The sequence below is a fragment of the Apostichopus japonicus genome, chromosome 3, assembly GCF_037975245.1.
Source record: "Apostichopus japonicus isolate 1M-3 chromosome 3, ASM3797524v1, whole genome shotgun sequence".
Classification (NCBI taxonomy): Eukaryota; Metazoa; Echinodermata; class Holothuroidea; order Aspidochirotida; family Stichopodidae; genus Apostichopus; species Apostichopus japonicus.
Window position 1 is genome coordinate 22,738,894 of NC_092563.1, and position 25,190 is coordinate 22,764,083.

Consider the following 25,190-nt stretch of genomic DNA (forward strand, 5'->3'; position numbering starts at 1 on the left):
AATGAATTTAACATCAATTTAAAGTTAAGAAAAAATCCTTTCCAAAACCGTTTGAACTAAATTTGTCAATGAATATTCAAGAGGATGGTTATGCAAACAAAGTACGGCTATCAAATGGTGATTTTCTTCAGTATTTACTGTGTGTTATCAATGAGGGTTTTGAGTTCGATATTTATTAACCTTGCATCGTAAATCACCCAAGTTCGGTGGAATTTTAAACTGTATTGTTAAGAAAATAACAGAACTTGAGAGACAACACATTTCTCTGTTTAGTGCCGTTTGAACTAAGTTTTTTTGGTATTAACTTTTCACGTTATGGCTGTAGGAAAATGGTCTATATGGTAAAGTCATAGACCTAAAACTGCGGAGGTCGAACTCAGTTCGCGTGCCGCACAGGGAATGGCGCTAAGGAATTGATATGAAATTTTCACATTTCTGTTCTTTTTTTGGAATGAAACAGATGCAAACAGGTAATACCATTACTGTGTACCTGATCTGAAGGAAAGGTTTCACATTCATTAATTCCTGTAGGAGGGCATGTATGAACTCTTCTGGATCTTTCTCTTCTGCGTGTAGACCTTGCAAGATGTCCAGGCCTCTTAGCAAGTCACAGAAATACAGCATATAATCAGCTCGAACATAACCAATGCTTTGGAAAGCAAGTATAGAGGAAAATAAGAAACAGAATATGAATTAATGAGCATAACCGGAGGGGTTTCTTGCCTTTAAATACAATACATATGCAGCATGAGAGTAGTTTGCAAGCTAATATCCCTGGATGAAGTAATACTGCAGATGGAGAGCAGTATTAATCTAAACAGAGTCAATGCTTACATGGGTTGATGACTGGAAATTGTGTGACATAATACCACAATGATGAAAGAAAGACAGAGGGACATTGTTTGTTGTTGGTAATTATTTGCATTCTCACTCTAACAAAAAAGAGCTGAATTTGCATTTGTAGTAGCTAACATGAAGAGATCCTTTTCATATTTTGACATCTGCTGACCACAAATGACCTTTAATGTCTACCCAAAATGATAAGGTTGTTGTACTCACTATAAGGATCACACATAGGACATAGGAAAGGAATTGGTTATGCAATCACACTTCCAGCAAGCACAATGTTAGCATTGAGAGACAGGGACATTTAGAAGACGTTCACTGCTTTCCGAAGTTGTTTTTACTTTTTCAGATTAAAAAGTATTAAAAAAGTATTATTGTAAAAAGGACACGATATTCTTCAAAATGACATAAGAAAGAGTTTTCTGAGTGCTATACTTAGAAAATTATGAAAAGAGTTAGCGTGAAATGTGCTCAATTTGTAGCGATATTTGCTGCGTAAAGAGGCGTTTTGTGCCGAGTTCCGCAAGGAATCCCTTATGATATGAGCTATGTGATGTAACCTATATTTTCATATTGTGTTTACAAGGTTTGTGTTTAAAAGGCTTTAGAGAGTGTGACTTTGATGACCCTTACCCTTGACCACCATAAACAATAAGGTTCTTGTACTCATTATAAGTAAGCCAAATGCAAAATATGAGAGCCAAAACATTATTTTGAGCTCTTCACATTTTGCCTTCTGCTGACCCCGAATGACCTTTGACTTCCACCAAATACACTAAAGTTCTTGTAATAAATAATTAGGAAGCCACGTGCAAAGTATGAGACCCAATGCAGTCTCCACTCTGGAGATATTGTGTTTACAGGTATATCAAGTTTTGACCCTGTGTGACCTTAACTGAACACTAACTTACACCAAATTGTGTAGAAACTTAACAATACATAAGGCTATCATACCATGATTATAAGAGCTGCTTTAATGTTCAGGTTCTGGAGATGCAGAATTTTTTAGATTTCCACGTTTTCCCCTCTGATGATCCCAAATGACTATTGACCTCACCAAAACAATAGGGTTCTTTTACTACCTATGGGGAAGCCATATATGCTACATATGAAAACTGCAGAGGTTACCCATCTTGGGATAACCTGTTTACTAGCTAGGGCATCACAAAATCACTCGCCAACTTAACTGCAAAGGTAACTTGCCTGCCTATGGCAAGTAAACAAAAAGTGAAAAAAATCTAAAGCATTATATTGTATTGCATGGTCACATTAATGTCATTAGTGACAAGTGATGTCATATTGAAAAAAACTTTCACAACAGATGTGTGTAGCCTAGCTGGGCTAAGCTTTCTTACAGTTATTACGTGCATTTCGAAAAAAGAAAAAACATAAGATAGTGTTTGATGTTATGTTTTCTTTGTTTCACTGTACCACCGGTGTTGTTCATGGATGAAATATACATGTCCTTTAATGGCTGAAAATGAGAGCACTTGGTAGTTGTTAAACAGATGGAAATACCATTAAAATGGAAAATTTTGGAAACAGTTTAAAAAAAATTCTCATTATAAATGTTTAGACCACCCCTAAATGTGAATTTAGTAATGAATATGCAAACTACACAGCAAGTCAGGGACAGTGTATTATACATGCAAGCTATCAATGTTTCAGGGTTAGATTCCAAATTTGAGTTAAAATGTTGCTTTGGAAGCAAGCCACCCGACATGATGATGTAAGCCCTTGCGGGCTTCTCCCAGTCATTAGTCTACATTTCAGATCAAACAGTCAAAAGTTGGAAATTTTAAAATATCAAACTTTTGTCTTACACTACCAATAACTATAATTTTATATGAAGAAAAAATCCAGAAAAACTGAAGCAAAATGTAGTAATCTGAGGTTAACAGGTAGGACATTACAAATGTGAGAAACAAGTTCAAGTTTCCATATAAAAAGCCACAATTCGAGAAAAAAAATTGTTAAAATTTCAATATAACTAGACAGACTTTACGTTGAGAAAAGAAAAAAAATCATAGGATAAGGAATTGGAAATTTTGAGATTCCAACGTCCCATTTGACCCACCTTTGTAGATAGAAAACTAAATATTCTTCTGAGGAATACTTCAAAACCCCAGAAGTTTTTGGTGCCATTACTATTTGATAGCATCCTATGACACTGGTCTGTATTTTTGGACCACATTTGACCAAACAAGTGACAAGACCAAACCAATTAAGTAAAACAAATTAAAGGTTAGCTGATTTTACTAGTGTTGTCTCGAACAGTCAATTAACAAAATAAAGTTTTCACAAAGCTCTCCTTTCATGCATGTTTCAGGTCTGGGAAATTCATTCTTCTGTTGAAGGAATCATTTGAGTATCTTGTGGTGCAAAATCTCTGAATCAGTGGCGTCAGATAATAGAGATTGACATTTTGGGCACAAAATGCTGATAATTTTAACTGGAGTCAAAAGCAGGTAGGTTAACAGAAGTTGTGTGGAAGTCATCCGTAGAAGGGCTAAAAATCTGTGTGTTTATGCAAACTCTGAGAGAACAAAGATGGCAGCATGATGATGGCTATGAGCCAAAGAAAATCCGAGGACTGGGTTTTTGGTCCTGTCTTCTTAAAATGTCCTGCCCTTTAAGGTGTGTTCCCCAGCACAGGTCCTGACATTCTGGATGAGGTGCATTCACACATACACACACACGCAATCACCATCGCATACATTCCTTGAGCCTTGGGGCAAGGAATCAAAAAATGAACTGACTTGAGTATTATCAAAATATGTAGCTACCATGGTAACTGATAACAAATATCACTGTGAATGGTTATAGGTCGAGTGTACTATAATGCGCATTGCAATGTCAAAAACTACTCATAAACAGCTTGGTCAAAATGTTCCTTACCCTTGGTAGGAAGCACATTGGTGACTTTTGTCTTGCAGACCTTTAGAACGAAATATCAAATTCCCTTAATGTTTGAATTAAGTTGGAAGTGACTTTTTACTAAAATTAATGTGTAACCTTCAATAAACTTGCAACTTTCATAGGTAATGTGAGTAACCTATGTCATGAATAAAAGGTCAAATCATTGATGATTGACTTTTAGGTATGAATACCAGGACAAATTTGAATAGATCTGCACCCTTCATAATTAAACATTGAGAAAATACACAATTACAATGGCAACTGAGGTTAACACTCAAAGGATGAAAGGACAACCCCTGTCAGTGCAGAGGGCATGAATAAAGGGTATATGAATTTTAAACATATAGCCCATAATCAATTGCTTACAAAGGGATTTTGCAATGAGATATGCAATTGTATGAATTGCCCTCTTTGTTTACTTTATTTCTGCGTTGATGTCTCAGTTGCCCCTAGATTTTTAAGTGTGGACTCTACCTTACTTTTTAATCAGCATTGCACTGGCAATGTAAACCAAAAGAGTTATTCAAATCTAAATAACAACTGATCATGATTCAGAAAATACAAGTGTATAAGACATACTCTTGGTGCTTCAGTTGTGTTAGTATTGACTACATTGTGCAACTTAAATTGTCCTTAGTTTCTAATATTTTGAAAAGCTATATTCATTCTCAGGTCTTAACATCAATAATCTGTATTTCTGTTACTCAGTCAAGCACCTAACCATCTATTTCATATTCATGATTTTAAATTAAGCTTCGGGCCAATCACAACAATAATTATGTAAATGCCATGCAAGTTATAATGCTGTCTCTAGCCAATCAGCAGTTAGGTACAAGTTACACTGCTGCACTTGCAGCAATGTAATAAGGAATATTTTTTTCATGAACAATTTTCAAATTAACAATAGGCCTACCTTCTCAGAGGGTTTACAATTGTTGTCCGAAGAACATCTTTAACCTTTATGATATCCTCATTGGTGGATTCATCATGGAACAAAATTGCATCAAAGACACTGTTGTATGCGAACAAGCTGAAGAGAATGGCATCCATATAGGAAGAGTTGTGGACTCCTTGGATACCTTTGAACATTCCAACTCGATCAGGGTCAACATTCTTTGGAGGATCAACGTAACCTGTAACTGGTTCACAGTCCTTGCCACCAAAATCTGAAGAGAGAAATGACTTTGTATACTCGTGAACAGTGAAATAAACCCAAGGATGGAGAAGAATTTTTTGTTACGTGAATTAACTTGGAAAACTTCTACTTAATCACAACATTATAAGATTAAAATTATGAACAGATATCATGTTATTATATGTGTGAGATTAAAACCCAGACAAATTTTGTATCATCAAATGCAAAGTTGAACAAGAAACAAAGCACAATTACAGTATTGTACAGTAGGCCCAGACTTTCTTGCGTTAACAATCTCTGGGGTTTGGATATATAGCCATCAACTGATCACCGTTCATTGCCACCAAAATCTGAAATGTTGAACTGAACTATCTTAAATCAATATAACATATTGAATTCCTTGGTCAAAGGAGTAACCTTTCTTTCACTTGATAAATGGAGAACCAAAATGACAACAGAGTGACATGTGACCAACATACCCTTAAATATGGTGAGCTTGCAAGCATATAAGGCAGGATCACAAATATCACGATTCACATAGACACACGAAAAATGATAGGAACTTGCATATCACCAGGATGAAAGTACTCAAGAAATCTACCCAAACATGGCATCGAGTCATGAATGTCTGATGGTGATGTAAAGTCACAATGCAAACAAACGCAGTTTGCCTATCAATATTTTCAATCAAATTTTCTGATAGAATGGTATGTGCATATAGGTCATATAGATCATTTCTCTATACTGTAGAAGTTAGAAGCAAATTCTTCCAAATCAGTGCTGATGGTTATATAAAACCTGTTTTTGTGCAAATTTAAATCTAAGTATTTTAACATTACTTGTCTTCAGTTTATTTGCAGTTCCATGTTACAAACCATTCACAGATATACAAAACTTGAACAATATTTTAACATTACTGAATGACCACACATAATTACTTCTATATAGCAATGTTTGTGCAACATATCCAAGCTTGACATCATGCAAAGCAGAGGCAAGTCCGTCCACTTTGTCAGTTCCAAATGGTTGAATCATACTCCAGTATGCCAACATGTGATACACTCTGTCGGGGAGAGATTTAAACTTTTCTCTAAATGCATCTTGACGGACAGGAGAGATTAACAGGTGATCAGCAAGTCGTTGCCAGGACTTTAATTCAATCCGTTGGGCTATTCTCCTTAACAGAACCTCAGTTAGACCTTGAAAGGAGAATGGATACAAAACTTCTTGAATGCATAGCAACCTTCATGAATTATTTCACATTCAATATATGACATTCCTTCACAAAAGCTAAGACATGTAGCTTCTGAAGAGGCAGACATTTTCCATCCTCAGGAAGCATTTGGAAGAAGGTCATAGTATAGGCAATGTCTCTCCATCGCTAAGAAAAGAAAGTTTGTAAAATGTAATACTTTTCAATCTTGGTTTGTACGTTGCACCTTTCAACTAGGACCATGCAACTGCATAGATCTAATTAATGATATTTAATTGTCCAAACCTTGTTGTTTCTCTGACCATTATCTAACTACCAAATCAATGCCTTTCATATAGTACACACAAGACCCTCACCCACAGTGACTGAGAGATGACAAAAAAAAAACATCTATCAAGATGCAGATATGCAAATTTGCTTCATCACTAAACACTACTAAATGTACTGTTTAGGTATTAACCCCTGTCAAGTAATACAAACAGTTTAGCCGTGCTCCCTTGGCCCCATACCACCCAAATTAATGTCACTGCCCACATTCTCTTTCTTCCATCTGATTCTGAGGTAGAGGGTGAAGCCAATAAAAGAAGTATGTAATTTTTTATTCATATAATTCTAGCATATAATGTAAACTTTTCAGGAACGTTGAAAAAAGAAGTACCCAAAAGAGTTGTTGAAAAATACCTTGCTCAATTTCTTCAGCCAGAGTATTTTGACCAATAGAACGACAGGCTTTTACAAGTTTCCCCAGCTTACTACATCCTTGCTCCTGTTTGTACCAAATGTGAAAAACAGTCCTGAGGCTTTCATCTGGAAGCACATCCTGCTTCATCTTTTCATCGATGTCACTTTGCTTCATCACAAGTTCAGTAGCCAACTTTCTCCAGTCTTTACGTGCTGAAAATATCACTGCATTCAAAATGGTATCATCAAACATTCCACGGTCAGGAACTGCAAAAGAAACACAATTTCTTTTGAGAGAAGGTGAATGAAAGAAGTCTAACAAAATGATATGTCAGCTGGATAATGACATAAAAGTACATAGGGGCTGATGAGACAGGGTTTTCTACCATTTACAGTAAAGAGGAAGCTTGTTCATCGGGTGGTTTAAAGCTGTGATATGGTATTAGGAAAGAATAGCCTCCACTGCTATTCTTCAATTCTGATTGGTGTGTGTCTACTGTATTTGCAGGTGCCCTACCACATGCGCAAGCATTTATTTACTCTTTTCAAAGAGTAATTATTCTGGGAAGAACTACAAGCTACATTTTATTATCTCTTAATCAGATCTCAACCCATGGCTGAATTTTATCAGTGAATTTGATAGAACTAATTAATCGAACTATGGATGACCATACAGATGCTCAGTATTGAAATGTGATTGATATAATCACATTAAAATGATATTGTACCTTTATCAATATGATCCATTAGGTCCTCTCGTCCATGCTGTACAAGGAGGACTTTGAATTCCTGCATTTGTGTTTTGCTTTCTTCATAATTTTTTTTCCACCAGTGCTGAAGCACATATTCCAACCTGAAAAAAGCCTCTCTCCCTTTCTCTGCTTTCCACTTGTTCTCCAACTGCAGGCCTTTGATCAATCCCTGGCATAGTTTATTATCATCAGTTATAACTTCAATATGGAAATCAGAAAATGGATAAGGTGGTGGACCTAGGGAAAAACATACAGCAGTACGTTACAGTAACATTCAAAAGTAATTGCTACAAAGACTCCCATATGTTCTGCATGCATGATTAAAAAATTTCCATTAGCTTAGATACAAATGACACCCATATGGCTTAGGAATGAAATTATATTTAAGGAAGTAGGAACATTTTTTATGACCTGCATCAATTACTCATAATGATTTCAAGTTTTCATCAGTCATATGCTGAAGGCAATAACATCGGTTTGATTATGATCTCAACACCGACCAGTTGGGATATATCGGTATACCACTGGACCTTATTTCAGACACACACTGTTGGATTAAAGTCAGAATCACTGCAATACTTGCAAATATGATCGTTTCGAACAAAAAGTAGTTTTGGAACTTAGTTTGTTAACTAATGTATATTGTTTTTATTTCAGTATGATGTCACTGTGTTTTATCTGGCAGATGGCTTCTTACATTGTAAAATCCATTAGTATTTTACAGCATGCTTCTTCAATCCATCTAGAAAGAATTGCAAAGTTTTCGTACAGACTGTAAAAATGCAATTTATTCAAACTTTATATATGTGCAATTTAAGGCTGAAATATTCCATTCTACCATCTACAACTTCTCTTTTCCCATTTTCTTCTCTGAAAACATTAATTTGATGCTTGTATGCCCAATAAGGAAAATGTCATTCATATATATATATGAAAATTTGGCCAGCCATGCTTACAAAGAACTGATGTTCAGAGCACCACTTGCATAAATGAATTTGTAATTGAAAATGTGGTTAATTACATATGATTACATTTTGTTGACCATTATGTAGGAACTCATTGAAAGAGGGTCATCATGTACTATTTTATCAAAGTGAAATTCCTGAGGTTCATCCATTGATTCAAGAATTCAACACTAGTATCATAATACAGGTCAACAGCAAATAGAGCTTTTTCTTCAAACTGACTATGTCTACAACTGTCCCATTAACCAATTTCTTCTTAAGTGGTATATCTTTGAGGATTGTTTTAGCTTCCACAAATTACACCAGCTTTCAAATTTGTGGGTTTGGGAACATCTTGGGTGATTTGGTCTGTACCTGTACAATGCTATACTTTCTTGGTAGTCTCCTGTACAGTTGGTTTGTCTAATCTTCTAACAGGGACCAATTCATTAATTGGTAAAGAATATTCAATTAAAGGGCTAACACTTAAAATATCTTTGTGACAGATGGTTTTCATTGCAATCTCCATCATTGGTCTGAATACAAAGCAAAGAATTTATCATTATATCTGCATCAATATTACTTGTGCACATTGTTTCATTGTAAAAAACTGGTACAGCTTTAATAGTTCCATAGCAATGTCCAATCAGGTTTTATTGATAACTGTCTATGATGGTGGGTTTCCTACATTGTGTACAAAACAACAAAATAAAATACTGTTAAAGCGGTCATTGGGAATTTGTAATATGCTTTATATTCATGTATCACAGGCTAGAGGCACCTGTTGGTATCAAGAATATTCTAGAAGACTCAGTACAGTTGTATTTTGTCCTGGTTGACAACTTTGCAACTAGCCAAACTTCATTGCTTTCCAATCATTTCACATTTATGACCTCTGAGAAGATGCCGATAATTCCAATGATATTAACATTCCATACGAATGTATATTTGTTTTTGTCTCCAGAAGTTTGTCAAGTTTGCATATTTGAAATATGAAACTTAGATATTTTATGAGCCTACCATTCTTACATGTGTAAAGTTCATGTAACCTAACCTAAACAATCTTACAATAGAATTCTTCTAGTTCTAGGAAAAACTGTCATGGTCAGAACACAAAACAGGTGCACACACACACTTGCATACACACGGCCATCATAACCACATAGATTCATTTTGCCTATTCTTTTATGAAATAAATGTGCTGCTCTTTTTTCTGCAGCTGAGTGCAAAGACTGCCTAGGTATTAATCAAGGGTCACTGGGTACACGAAAGTTCTATACCTGTCAATGTTACATATGTTAATGTTACATATCTCCCCCCCCCCCCACATGCACACCTCAAAGCCTTGGATTACAATGGTATCAAGATTCAAACCATACAGCCTGAAGACTGTCATTCCTTGCCAAATCATTTTCTCAAAAAAACTATATAACTACCTGACTGAGGTAGAGCAAGAGAGTTAAATTTGTACAAAAAAAGTGAGAACCATAAAAGATGAGAGATTTCCAGCTCTTATTTGTAGCACCTACTGGTGGGCATCAACCAATTAATTTAGGATTTTACAACATAGAGTTTTTATTCCAAAATGTTTCACTATCCAGATAGAACAGTCTCCTATGTGAAATATAGACACATATATGTAGTACGTATGATCAAATTTCTTTTACAATTTTTGAGCTAGCAAATCCACTCAGCCACCAATCACCCCTTTAATAATTATTGTATTTGAATGAAAGTTACAAATGACATTGTATAATTTATTGTGAAATATTTTCACAACTTACTGCCAAAGCTTATGTCATCTAGTATAAATCACAGAGAATAAGGCTGATTTTGAGATACCCTGTTGACCACTTGAAGTGTCAAAACTGATAAGGGCCACTTAAGTGTGTTTAAATCACCACAACACAAGAGCATCAACTCTTTGAAGCAAATTTCATTTCCTGGCTGACTGTGTAGTGTTGGAAGATTACTACATGGTATATTAGCCCCTTAAAAAACCGAACGGACTGATTGATGGTGATCAAACTAATTGAACCGAAAAATAAATATAACATTAGAGGACAGTTTAATTCTAGCTTTCAGTTTGAGAACCAAGGATTTCAGACCTTTGACATATGATGGCCTCATGTCAGTGGCGGCGGAACCGGGGGGGCTTGGGGGGGCTCAGCCCCCCCAATAAAAAAGTTGAGGGGGCAAATGCTTGATTAGCCCCCCCAATATTTACCAAGGCTCCGAAACGTACATCTGCCCATTTTTCAATGCATACTTGTCGATCTGTCCGATGCACACGTATACTCTATAGGTGTAATAATTTTAGTAATTGCTGGGGGACCCTCGGCCCGTCCCTTGGCTATAGACCACATTGTCATCCCAACCGCGTCTTCACGCCCCGTGAAAAGTGGAAGCAGTGAGTGTGAGTACCGGTAAGCGTAACACAACTTCGTCTTAGGCCAATGACTTGCCTCATTTCAGCCAGTTCTCCAACATCCCCTTACTTAGTGGCGGATCGAGCGTCCATAATACAGTCAGGGGCGGATTCCCCCCCCCCCCCTGACGGACTCAAATGGACTGCTGGCGCCCTTTTCAGCTTTTCACTACTTTTTACTTATTCGCGATTTTTGACTATTTTATTGCGCTCTCATATACCTATTGACATTTGTCATATTCTGTCGGTGTATTTTCCGACAAAATGGCGACGACACCTATTTATTCTCCGTTTATATGCAAATTAGCAAGGCCCGGAAAGGGTCATTTCCTGCAATCTCGGGAGTATCTTTACTCAAAAATTTTCTGTACGCTCCGCGCCAACCTGTGGTGGCGCTCCGCTTAGATAGTGTCGAAAGCGCCCCTACAGACCATTCTTGCCCCCGACCAATACCCCTAGCCCCGCCACTGCCCTTACTACACTCAAAAACGTCTTTGCGAGTACACTACGAGTAATAGCTACTCTCTTAAAACACCATCGAATATACAAATTACAATGTTTTTACAGACCTTACGTGCAATCTGAGAAATTGCAGGCTTGAGACCCATATTTTAGGGCCAGGTATTCGCAGCATAAAACACTCGGGAAGTGCCGTTTCCGGCCATCTGGGGGTTTGAAAAAACCCAAAATTTTCTTGTACGCTCCGCGCCAACCGATGGTGGCGCTCCGCTTAGATAGTCTCCACACATTAGCCCCCCCAATAATTTTTCCGTTCCGCCGCGCCTGCCTCATGTGACCTGTGATCTCTACCAAATTCAATAGGGGTCTTGTATTCATGAAACTGGATCTACACCCCATTTATGAAGTTCATCAAAAGATGTGCCTTTTGAGTTATGGTGGCCAACAATTATTTTTCAGACTTTGACTTCTGTTGACCTCAAATGATCTTTGACCTTCACAGAAAAAGAATATGGTTCTTGTACCCAATAAGACAGATCCACATACTTAGTATGAAGTTAATCCATCATGACTCAGTTGCGGTGTTTACAAGCAAGTGTCACATACATACACATACATGCCAGCTGCATCGCATAGATTCCTTTTTCCTCTGGCATGAGATCAAAAGATTCATGCACTATGCTGCTTCAAGAATTGCATCTTAAAATAAAGACTGAACTCACTGACAAGAAGTCTGTTGCAACATTGTTCCGTTTTGGTCCTTCAAAGGGCCTATGTATTTCAATTTATCATGGACACCTTTGCAGTCCTTGGAACTCAATAATCAATATCTAACTGAAACCCAAATAAAAGATAGTCTTTCTGATGTCAAAAAAGAACCAGGAGCACAACAGGTTTAGTGATTCCTTGCAAAACTTAACATGAGAACATGTAAACTATACACAGAGTTCTTTTACTTAATAGGGTGGATCCCAATAGAAACTATGAAGTACCGTATGTGAGGGCATACAAGTTTTACTTGCAAGTTATACTGGTTAAAAGGTTTCAGACTTTGACCAAACAGCCACAAGAATTCCCAGAAAAGTTTAAACCCACACATCAAAAATAAAGTTCGACAAGAACAAAGAACACCGTAGAAGGGCGTGGCACTTAAAACTGTGGATAGAACAGAAGCAGGCCTGGTGGCCAAATCAGAAACAAAATTTCATTGATACTTTCCCCATAAAGAAAAGGTTGGAAACCTAGCTACCTGAACAAAACCACATGGGCAGAACTCTGGAACGGACAAACAAGGGTCACATGACCCTGAGCCCCAGTGCCGGAACACAGTACTACCATTCTAAGCAGCCTAAGGCCTATGCACAATCGTTTTGCAAGTATATGAAACCCTTGCCTACACTCAGCACATAGCAAAAACCACGGACCTAGGGGGCCCAGGGAAACAAGCCCGACCCCATACTCAATAAGGGCCAGAAAGGAACCGCTAATGTTCTGGGGAGGGAAGGAGGCCCCAAAGAGGCTCGAAAAGCCTACCCCTCCCCGAGCAGGAGGCAAACAAAAGCACACCTCGTACCCGAGGTAACACGGACGAACCCCAACACAAAACAATACTGTGTGAACTCGCCAAAGTTAGCTACGCTACAACTGAACACGAAAGGAAGGGAAAACCCTTCCCTGATGTAGCCAGGGTGGAAAAAGGGGTCCTAAAGGGAATAAACAGGAAAGAACTCACCAAAACGGGAGATAACAAGGCTTCAAGTGAGCTGAGCAGATGCGAAACAAGCATCAAAACCTTCAATGTAGACTTGTTACTGAACAGAGCAAGTCACAGGGAAGAATGACCAGGCCAAGGCACCGGATCTTGCGAGACGGAGCTTGCTAGACCGGCTGCCCTGGTAGGCTTAGATAGTTGGTGGTTGTTGTTTTTTGTAAGTTGAGTGCCGATGGTGTGGGAAAATGTAATTTTTCCAGAAGGTTAGGAGTTCCCGATGTAAGCATACAAAAAATACCGAAAGTCTTGGTCTTCTCAGAAGGAAATTAACATACTAATGTTAATTTCCATCTTAAGATTGACTTGAGTTTCCTTAATAAAAAATTACCATAATAAATCAGACTAGTTTTACTTTTATTTGTTTTGTTTCCATGCAGGCCAATCATTCAGTTTACAAGTGCAAAGCTTATTATGTTGCAAATTAGTTACAGCTAACAACAATTTTCCTAGGGCCGCATGGCAACAATTTCACACCTTAGCCCTAACATTAGGAGGGATCATATCCAAAATTTCCCCCTTAAAGTAACACTTGGAGTATTTCGTTCCCAAGCCTCAAATTGAAGACAAGAGGGAAAGTCTTTTCTGTGCCATTTCCAAAACTGCTTTTGAGTGCCCAGTGACAGGCAAAAGATCTTAGCCTCCTTCATCCCCCTCCCCCACCTTAGGTTTGGCAGAGGTGAGGTGGGAAACCCTAGGGCTGGGTGGCAAACATAAACCAGCTGGAGGTGTGGAACCACTGTCTAGCACATCTGCCCTTTTGCACCCTCCTCCACACTCCAGGGCATGGAGGCTATGCAGCCTTCTAAGTTTGTCTCGTATACCAACAGGTCTTGTACCTCATCCTACAGGTCTGAGAACACCCCTGTTTTTGGCATCGACATCTCCCTCACCTGCTTACACCCCAACATACTATTGTGGTCATTGTGGAAGCAGCTGTCTCTCTTTATTAAATTTTTCTCACAGTTTCTGTTTCCTACTCTCTCTCTAGGAGTGGTTTTAAAATTCCCTCTAACTGGGCCAAAACATGTGTCTGACTTTCCTTTAGTACCCACAACCTGAGGATGCTGAAGAGTCATCTGAGATGGTGAATTGGTGACCATCTCTTTCTACTTTTACAGCACTTCAGGGACTGCTACAGGGACTGCTGCTGTTGTGACACTTTGATTGGTCAAATTTTTGGAGAAAGTTTTGTATATAAACACTTGTATACATAAAGACTTTTAAGGTATAGTGTTGCCTACCTTTCTTTGCCGTCTGTTTTAAGTCCCTCACTTCACATACACCATCATCTCTGTTTTGTAGCCATTCTACAAGATCTTCTCGTCTAATGGTAACAAACCCCTCTAGAAGCTTTTCTTTGGTCTTTCTTGGGTCTTCATCTTTATTTGCATGCAACCACTCATTCAACATTTTTCGTGCCATTTCAGCCTGGTTCAGACTTTTCATATGTTCTGCAAGTTCCACTTTATTATAGCCAAAATAGCTGGCAAGCAATGGCCAATCAAAGAGAAGTTTTAGAGATAGTTCCATCAGCGTGTAAGGATCCAAACCTGTCAATAAGTCAATATAATTACTGTACATCAAACTATCACTGTAATACAGAATAAAGGATTTAATTGCTGCATATACAGTAGTACTTATCAAAGATTGTGTTAAGAAGTTATTCTGGTGGCTCAAGTTAATAGCTGAAAAAAATTGCTGACAATTTTCTGAATCTAACTGTGAAAACCACATCCTCACTATAGCATTTCATATTTCTAAGATATCAATTTTTAAAATTTAGTGATATTTTGGAAATGCATCTGGCAACAGAGCACTTCAGCTGAAAATGTCTTTGTTTTCCTTTATTATTTGTCAATCATAAATTTACAACAACAGAAAAAGAATACTGTATTTCTACAAAAATGATACATTTTTATGAAATTCTTAGTACAGAGAACTTTGCAAACATTCCAAATGTATCAGGTTTCAAGGATAATTAAATAAGAAGATTTAATAGCCTAAGTATTATAATGCTTTGAAAGAGCACTTGCCCAGATGACAGCACAGACCTCTACTGTAAATTCAACTTCTATGAGCAGTTGAAGGTGTAACCAAACATATTGTTTGTCACCAGAATATCCCTTTAACTAAAACTGTAAAATTGCACAAACTGGAAAAGTAGAGCAAGGTGTTCAAACATAACAATGTATTCCACTTGAAGAGAATTTGCATGTACTCTGTATTAGACTGAACTTCATACAATATGTCCACATATAAAACACAGAAAACTTGAAGGAAAAAGTTCATGTTTTAACCAAATATGGATTTGGAATTTAGCAACAGTACCACAAATATGTGGAAAAACAAACATATTATTTGAAGTATGGTTAAATCTAGTTTTCATCCTGAGTTTTGCTGAACAAATCCAGGCAAGCATGACATCTGCACAAAACACAATTTATGCTCGAGACCAAAGTAATTTATGGCAAACTGATATTAAATTCAAGACAGATATGTAATGGAAACAAATATTTATCCTAAATATTAAAAAGAACAATCCCCACCCCTTCCCCCCTCCCCCCCAAAAATGGACGAAAAAAGAACAGGTTAGCAATGTAAAAATAGGGAATATATGCAAATTCAAATTAAACTATCAAACACAAATGCATGAAGCCAAAACATGTGAAGCAATTATTTAGAGATTTCATTACAACATGGATAAGGAACATGAAGGGCAGAAGGGATGACGGATCCCTTGTTCACAACACAATGCCTAAAAACACCAAAAACAAAGGTGTACATGTCTTGAGTACGAGTACAGAAGTAAGGGTGTCCGTTATGCCCATGCACTTCCCTCACTTCTCAAATTACCCTTAGTAACCATGTAACACAGACAAACTTACTTATTAAGGCAAGACAGACAAACTGGAGGATTCAATTAATGAGCCTCATATGTTCAATGGGTCATTTTCCACAACAATAATTTCTAGAGAAGTACAACAAGGAAGAATAGCATTGCCTTTTGACTATGTATAACAAGTTAAAATATAACTGTCTATACCCCATCCTTTAAAATATAGTCATGACATCATGGTGAATAAGGCTAGATACCCCTTCCCCTTCCATCCTTTGTAGTTGAAGTTGTTCAAAGATGTGGGGGTGGGGGGGGGGGGTGAATAGCCAAATTGTTCTATGTTTTTCAAGGCCAGAGTAGGTTTCACAAGTTTTCCACTTTTCATCAAATTAAGAAAGAACACAACTTACCATTATACAACTGTCTGGCTTCTCTGTACAAATCACATTGACACATTGAATCGAAAAGGGTTTCCTTCAAATTGCCATCATCAGCTCGAATTTGTCGCCCCCTCCAAATGTTTAACATTCTGAAACAATTTTGGAACGAATCTCCCTTTTGCTCCATAATGTAAGCAATGTCCTGAGATTTGACCAAACCTGGTGCAAGTTTTTGCCAATTGTCAGAGAGAAGAGCTGCAGTGCTTTCGAGGTCATGTTGTCTCAGACCTAAAATAGATGTAGAAATATCACAGATGTTACAAACCAGAAGAATCATGCAATTTCAGGCTGGACTATGCCAGCGAATCAAAAAGCTGTTGCAACCATGTAGCCTACTGAGATTAATTGACTTTATGAATAAAACAACCCATGTCATGTCTACGAGAGTAGGGGCCTACGCAGTTCGCTGCTTCTGGCAGCTACACCATCAATGATATTTTTAGTGTCAAGTTTGGCCAAGATCCTTTTTTCCACATACATCAACATAATCGCCTCAAGATGTTCTTGTGTCATCGTACAAAAACCCTACTCTATGTGGGTCATTTTTATTCGTACATAATCTCTCAGGACTTTAGCTACTGTACTGAGTGATATCCAAATAATCTAATAAGATTTTACCTTTTTCTACTTTGCTTCCTGGAGGACGAGGTGCAGATTAATAAATCTGTATTCTCTGCCAATGCTATGATAAGTAAAAATGCATTGGTCACTGTACTTGTGTATCTTGTCGTAAAAATATTAGCACGGACGGGTTGCCAATAGCATGTTCTTTTGTTACAAACTAACAGACTAACTAACATGGTGATTTCATGAGCTGATTCCCATAGTTAAAAATATATTTTTACACATCCCGTCTGTATTCTAGTAACTACTGTGAAAATGGGCGGTAATTTTTACCAGGCTTAACGGCCCACCGTCCCACCGGGCATTGCCCAAATGCCTGTGTGGCCAGTGCTTGTAGGTTAAACTTTTAGGTGCATCCACGATGGACTGATTTGAGACAAAAACAAAGGAGTTGCTATAAACATAGAATACATACAATTAAAAAGAAAGAACATAGATTACCATATGCAGTAGGGTAGAGTCACAGAAACTCTAATGAGTGGTTTGTCTTATTCACATATAGAATGTAACATTTACTTTACAAGAGAAAGCAAATAGCGTACCTTTATACAGTTCTTTTTCTGCAACATGTCCAAGGTCAATGTCATACAATACAGACGCAAGCATCTCAATTTTATTTACATCAAAAGATTGAAGCATACGCCAGTATGACAAAATTTGATAGACTCTTTCAGGGAGGAGTTGGAATGTTTCCCTAAAGGCATCCAGACGCACTTCAGAAATCAACAGCTTTTCGCCAAGTAATTTCAATTGTTTCGTTTCAATTTGATGGCTAATTAGATGTAAAACAGAATCATTTAAACCTGAAAATATAAGATGAAAACTTGTTCTATCACCATAGGCAATGATTGTTGAGATTTTACTTCAGATTGTCCCACATTTTCTCTTACTAAGAAATTTGCATTATTCCACAGATATTTATCCATTATACTAAAGAACTTTCACATCCTTTTTAATTTAAAGACTGGAACTAAAGGAGCCTGGGAGTGAGAGATATTTCTGACCTCAAATGAACTTTGATATTCATCATCTTTTTCTGGTATTCAGCACATACACACACAGACCTACTTTACATACTGTACAAACACATGCCATCACCATTGCATATATACCTTTTACCTTTGGCAATGGATCAAAAATAGACTAGCAAACACAATTTATATGTGTAGGTATTTGTTTGTATGAGCTTTCACTTGTCTTTTATTCTTCTGGAAATGACCTTTATCATTCAGCAATTTCACTTCTCTAAGATCAAATTCAATTTCCCACAGTTAAATTCTCAACAATCAAAACCATGGACATGAATGGTACAACTTAAAAAATACATTTATACTGATCTTAAATTAGAAGAAAATTGTAAATTTGCACAACTAAGAACAGGTTCTTATTTTCTCTCATTCTAACTTGTTCTGATCCACAGATTTGATTGTTCATCAGTATATTAATGTTCATATAACCGACTCAAATGATGTGCAAATATACATTAACTTACATCCAGGAGGGTAATCTATCGATTTTCAAATTTCAATGCAAACATGATTCACAAAAAAATGATTATAGCCTAAAAAATAGCAAGTTTAATATTCACAAGCTTTATTTGTGAATTCTGAAGTAAGCATAACCACAAAACGGGTGTCCGTTTACCTCTTGGGTTTGATGCCAGACTTTGCCTATTGTAATTATATATGTTGATATGGTATATTTGTCCTTATATTAATTGGAAAAGTTGCCTTTCACTTTATTGGGCCTTTGACATCTGATCTTTCATATTCAAGATCTGCAAGTGGTATGTTCTATCATTTGGTACTTTTAATAAGCACAAAAAATGATTTATTTGACCTTACTTAACATGGTAATGTAAATGAGCGATTGTAAAGATTGACTATTTTTAGACTTCAGGAGGAGTCTGCGTTTTAAATGAGCGATTGTAACGATAGGCGTATTCTTGCGTGGGCGTAAATGTATATAGTGTAGGTTTAGGCTATGGTGCGCTTGTATCAATGCATCGCTGTTTAATTACGTAACAGAGGTTTTAAACATATCGGGCGCGCTGTTTGTGGTGCGTGCGTGCAACTGGTGTGAGTGTGTGCATGTGGTGTAATAGAACTTTCTTGTGTTTGAAAATGTTTTGAGAGCTTATGAATGAGGCAGTGAATACGGATGGCTGACCGGCCAACACTTGTGAGCGAATGAGTACGTTTGAGTTATATGTGTGAAGTGAGCTTGTGACTTGTAAGTAAATTTTTTTTATAGTTTATATTTAGTTTGCTCCAGTTGAGTTGTTAATTTATTCAAGTAAGCCGTTGCTCCAGTTAAGTTATTAAATTATTCAAGTATACCGTTGCTCCAGCTAATTGTTATTAAATTATTCAAGTATACCGTTGCTCCAGTTAATTGTTATTAAATTATTCAAGTATACCGTTAATCTTTTGTTCCTGCGTTATCTTTGCAACTTCTCTCCCCTGAGTAATCATACTTTTGGGAGGGCATGCCAGTGCGGAAAACCACTAAACTTACAGTAACATGGTGAACTATTCCTGTGATGAATGCTAGTTGGTTTAATGTGTCCAGTTTGAGTTAAAGCAATAGGTCAGGTTTCACTTAAATTAATCTCTGAGCTTTTGACCTACCACTCTGAAGGTTCGCAATATGGTAAAAGTTCCCATCATAGGGCAACTTCCTACATAGTTTGAAAAAGTTTGGCCAAGCTGATAATAAAACAATATCTTTTGCATTGCAACTATATGCAGTGCATCTGACTTTGAATCTATGACGGTTGACCTCAGTTACCACGATAACCAGATATTTGGACAGTATTTGAAATTCCTATTGCACTTGTGAAGGTTGCAAGTCAATTCCATATTTCTACTTTGATTTATAGTGAGTAATCTGTTCTGCTTATTTTTTTTTTTTGACCTAGAGCTAGAGCTGTCCTTGTTCTGTTCTTGTTGGTGTGTGAAACTTATGATCCCAGCATATAGCACCTTCCTAACAAATATAGAGAAATGTGTGAGTAAGGAGCTAGAAATATTTGACACAAACTTGCACTGAAGTTATATCTTTAATTGATGACCTTGTGACCTCAGCTACCATGGCAACCACAACTATTGACAGGGCATGACCTACCCTTAATACATGTGACTATTTCAACTCAATTCAATGTTTCCCTTGGAGTCATAACAAAATGCAGATGTTTTGCTAAATTTGACCTTTGCCTTGATTATGATACATTGAAACTGATTTGAAGGACAGAAATATTGTCATAGAGATTTTTGTATCGTACCCTGCTCAATTTCGTCAGCAAGAGTGTCACGACCAATGGCACGACAGGCTTTTAGAAGTTGACCCAGCTTGTTGCATCCTTTCTCATTTGTGTACCAAATGTCAAAGACAGTCCTAAGACAGTCGTAAGGATTCATATTCTGTGTTAGCTTTCCAGTGAGTTCACGTTGCTGTACACCAAGCTCAGCAGCAAACAGTTTCCAGCTGTTTGTTGCTGAAAGTATCACAGTATTCAGAACAGTCTCATCAAAGCAACCACGGTCAGGAACTGCAAAGGGAGAAAAAAGTTTCTCTAAGGTGTTAAATTTAGCTTTCATAAATTACTTCATATCTGGTGATGCTTCAGTTACTAACCCTTACAGTCAATCAACAGTCAACATTTAACCCCATTTTGGATCAAACAAACCAAACTAAGCTTGACAAAAACCTCATTGGTGGACAGATTGAGATCTTTGGCTGGTCATAACCAAGCCTGTAGGTACATGCCATATGAAATTGGTCTGCAGATAAAAGACCTCTTCAATGGAATTATGAGGGAATAAAAGAGCTGTGTTACAGAACAAATGTATTGATTGCCCTTTGACTCAAGGTTTATATGCTAGTCGACTATCCCTTAATTTCTCCCTACATTAATTGATAACAAGAGCAAGTACTGTGGGACACTGCTGAGAACAAAAGTGTGTCTACATTAAGCATTGTGATTTAATTCCTCTGCTTCTAGAGCAGCCATCCAGCCTTGCTTTACATCTCAAAGGTGAGGCATCTCCATGCACAGCAAATCAGACGTTATCAGGTCTTGTACCATTTGAATCAAAGCAGTGTCCAATCAAACAGAACATGTTGGTCTGACCTGCCAGCCAACAGACTTAGTGATTCCTTGCCAGCTGCTGTTATATAAGATCATGTTTGGCTTCAAATGACGTTTTGACCTCAACACAAAGCTCGCAACGAAAATATAGAGTAAAGAGTTCAACCAAAGACTTCCATAAGGAAAGGCGACAGCTTTGCCAAGTTATTAAATTGCCAGAAACGATATTGCTACTAAATTAATCGAATTTGAATGTAGTTCCTTAGAGTGCAAATTTGGATGAGTTACATTTGAACGTAAACATATATATCTATCGCGAACTGGTACAGTTCTCACTGTCAGTCTGCTTAGAGTGAGAATCAACTTTTTTTTTCTACAATAAGTTGCTGTCTCTTTTATAGTGTGCTAATATATTTAGTGAGTGTCTCTATTTTGTAAGAAAACAATCACCATGCCATCGCATATCACCACTCCATATATAGACAATATTAGGCCAACATAAACGACATGGAATTATAAATGTATTAATATAACGTTACTTCTGGTTCTCAAACTGGTATAATTCCTTGAAATATATTACTGAATGTCATGTTGTAGTCTACAGTATAGTAATTACAGTATTTATATTTTTTGGGCTTTGTTTTGTAATTCTGGAATATTATGTGACATATACCGTGATGAACAAATAAACCTTTGACTGTGCACGATGGTCTGGTAATCTCACAAATGTATTTCCTTAACTTTGGGAAAGAATTTACCCAGGACCAAGTAATTGGAATATTTTGTTATGCAAAACAATGCCAACAGCTGAAGAAAGTGTCGTAAGTAATGACATACTGTTTACTGTTATGTGTTTTATTCACGTTTACTTACTGAATGGTAAATTACCAACCAGATGTTGACCTCTGCATGGTGACATCAACTGACATTTTAACCACAATAAAACCAACAGGTTACTTGTATTAATAGAGATTCCTATTTCATCTCAGCTTTGCTTTTGGAGCTTCGTGTTTATATGGATAAACATGCATTTCTGGTGACTTTTGACATTCACAAAAACAAAAAAACATAAATTTCTTGTGCTCACTTAGCATGCAAATGCTAAGAGTGAAGCTCCTCCATGCTTTGTCTTTGAAGTTATCAACTTTACAAGATTTGTTGACCCCAAGTGATCTTGATGTCCACAGAAAATGATAAATGTTTTGTTCTCTTTCAGAGGCCACATAGTAGCTGACTCTTGGACCTCAGTATCTCTTAGGGTCAGTGAAGAAACTTGTTAATATCAACTAGCTGGGAGAGAAATCAAGTGGGATTGCAATGTGGAATCAAACTGCCTTCTTGGGAGGAATAAAAACGTTCTCAGTGAGGCAACTTCAAATAGAAATATGATACATTTCATGTTTTGATGTAAAAGAAAAACTTGAAGAAATTATTTAAATTTGTTAAGCTTATTCAACATCTCGACACTTGACACAAATGAGTAGGTACCACAGCTCTGTGCACAGAATGTGTTAACGTTTCAATATTAGGATTTGTTCTTAAAATTCAGAACAATTCAGACGAGTCATGTTTTGTTTCAACTAACAAAGAGAAAGACTCCAAGTTTTATCATTTTAATGTGCTTAAATTGAAGATGACTATGCAAAGCAGCATCTATGCAACAAATATGAAAAGGAAAGGTATAGTGCTTTTTTCAATTCCTAACAGTTACTGTTCACATGGTGAAAGAACTTACATCAATTCTAATGGCCAAGCTCCCAAATATTTGGTTAATTATTTTATAGAAAGGAAAGTGGGTATTTTCTTAGGTCTGGAACTAATTACGTTGTGCCGAGAACTAGGATGAAAACCTTCGGTGATAGCTGGGCTTTTCTGCGGCAGGTCCAAGGGAGTGAAACAGCTTACCCACTGAAATTCAGTCGTTTTTTTCCTTCAGGTGTTTTAGGAGCAAACTTAAAACAAATCTGTTCCGGGTTGCATTTCACTAGTACTAGTTGTTTTAGGTTGTGGTCGTGTTTTTTCTTAAGTGCCACTGCATATAGTTTCTATAGAAGTGAGCCTTATAGAAATGTCATTATTATTATAATTATTATTAATGTTGTGAAGGTTTGACTAGACCTTGGTTGATTTGGTACGAATGCCAAGAGTTGGCAACCAAATCATAAATGAAACTTTTTTTACTAAGAGTTCTGGCAAAATATAAACAGGAATCTTATACACTTTAAGATGACTCCTATAGCAAGTATGAAGCACATTCAAGGATAATATTGAAGTTTTTGTATATGAAAGGAATTAATATTGACCAATGATAACCTTTGAACCCTGAATAACATAATGTGGTTGTCTTCTTATTGAGGTGCATTCACATATTAAGTATAACATTCATCCAAGGTTGGCTTTTGGAGTAAACATGTTTACAAGAAACTAAAAGAATTTCCCTTATGTTGACCTCAAATAACCTTTGACCTCCACCAATTTCAATATGCATTTTGCTCTTGTCAAGGGAAATCTACATACTACAGTATATGAACTTCAACCAAGTGGTTCTTCTTGAGTTATCTTATTTACAAGGTTTTCAGACATTGAACTCGATTGACCTCAAATGACCTTTGATCTACACTAATTATAATAATCTTGTACTCACTAACAAAAATCCACATACCAAATGTCAAGTCTGGTCATCATGTACATTTTGAGTTATCGTGTTTACAAACTTGAATCACACACACACCATGCATGCACCAACATCCAGGCTAACTTGAAGGCAAAGCATACTTGCCTGCCAATGGCAAGCAATCCAATATCTTTTTAATTTTATCTGTGGTAACAGCAACAAGCAGAGTTGCTCAAATGAGAATATTTCATCACTTTCACTTTCACAGACTAACCTTTGACAGTCAATGACGTTCAAGAATTAAAAAAGAGGTATTTCGTTTTCCCTACTTTTCCCCAACCATCCTGTTTTCCACAATGCTTGGAACCATCAGTAGTTCAATGACACCAGGCAATCTGTACCTCATATACGTGGGGAAATAGCTACACGTTTATGGCATTCTAATACATTTTGTGTAAGTTCAAAGATGCTTTCTGGCTAGCAGGAGACTGAACTCTTTCATTGCAATTTGCTTGGTATCAATTAATTGCCATCACTATTACCCACAATCAAGTATGTGTTATAATCTTGACGGCCCATGCTTGCCCAACAAAACCAAGATAAAATACAGTTATAAACCTTTACATGGAAATGTGGCACTTACAGGGAGACAAAAATATTCCACATTGCTAGGTGAAAAGTGTACCTCAGTATCTTATTTCTTAACTCTAAAAATGATTTGTGTGAATGTGACTTATGTTTAATTCATTAATGTAGGAAATGGATTATAGCTATGATTTGTGATGCCTTGACACATTTTACTCTTTACTTTCCTTTTACAATCATGAGACTTCATCAAATTTTCAAACGCATACATTGTGGTTAAACATGCTATTAGACAGGCTCGGTTTTCCCAACTCGTGTAAGAGATTGTTCAATGGGAACGGGTTAACCAGGGAACCGTCCAAAAAAGTTATTTCCTGGTCCAAGCTTTTACTACATGGTACGGAAATAGGTGGAAACCACTGACATTGTTCTTCATTTTCAATTTCACTTTTACTTGCATAAATGATAGGGAGGATAAAAATATGCTCCTCAGTAATTACATCATTTGGTGATATTAACTTTTACCTTGATTTGTTTAAGTGTAGAATTTGGTGAAAACTTTGCACTGATTAGCCTTAGCAAGGTCATTGCATTGCATAATTTCAATGCAACAAAAATTGACCTTTGTACTCTTGCACAGCTCATAAAGTTGACCACCCCAGAATCAAATTTCTTGGACCTGTCCCACAATAGTTGAACAGAACTTTCCATTATCAAGTAACATGTGATAAGGATTGATGTAGTTGTAAGGACTTTCCAACTAATCTATAAATAGCTGGGACCACCTGGAGTGCTAGCTTTAGTGCACAGCAATGAACGAACATTTGGATAGGTCTGGTGCAAGTGCTGAAAG

General features: G+C 36.9%; 1 protein-coding gene across 7 annotated transcripts in view; it reads right to left on the reverse strand.

The window, feature by feature from the left end:
* LOC139965464 (uncharacterized) overlaps window positions 1-25,190 on the reverse strand; it is a 72,546-nt gene that overhangs the window by 10,039 nt on the left and 37,317 nt on the right. For 5 of the 7 annotated variants that reach the window (XM_071967828.1, XM_071967831.1, XM_071967830.1 and 2 more), the window contains exons 18-26: window positions 20,332-20,598; window positions 17,591-17,851; window positions 16,395-16,652; window positions 14,390-14,698; window positions 7,523-7,783; window positions 6,795-7,061; window positions 5,839-6,099; window positions 4,679-4,931; window positions 491-649 (exon numbers count right to left, since the gene is read on the reverse strand). In XM_071967828.1, the coding sequence (XP_071823929.1) occupies window positions 491-649; window positions 4,679-4,931; window positions 5,839-6,099; window positions 6,795-7,061; window positions 7,523-7,783; window positions 14,390-14,698; window positions 16,395-16,652; window positions 17,591-17,851; window positions 20,332-20,598 (2,296 nt within the window). The other 2 variants (XM_071967833.1, XM_071967832.1) reach the window with 2 other exon arrangements.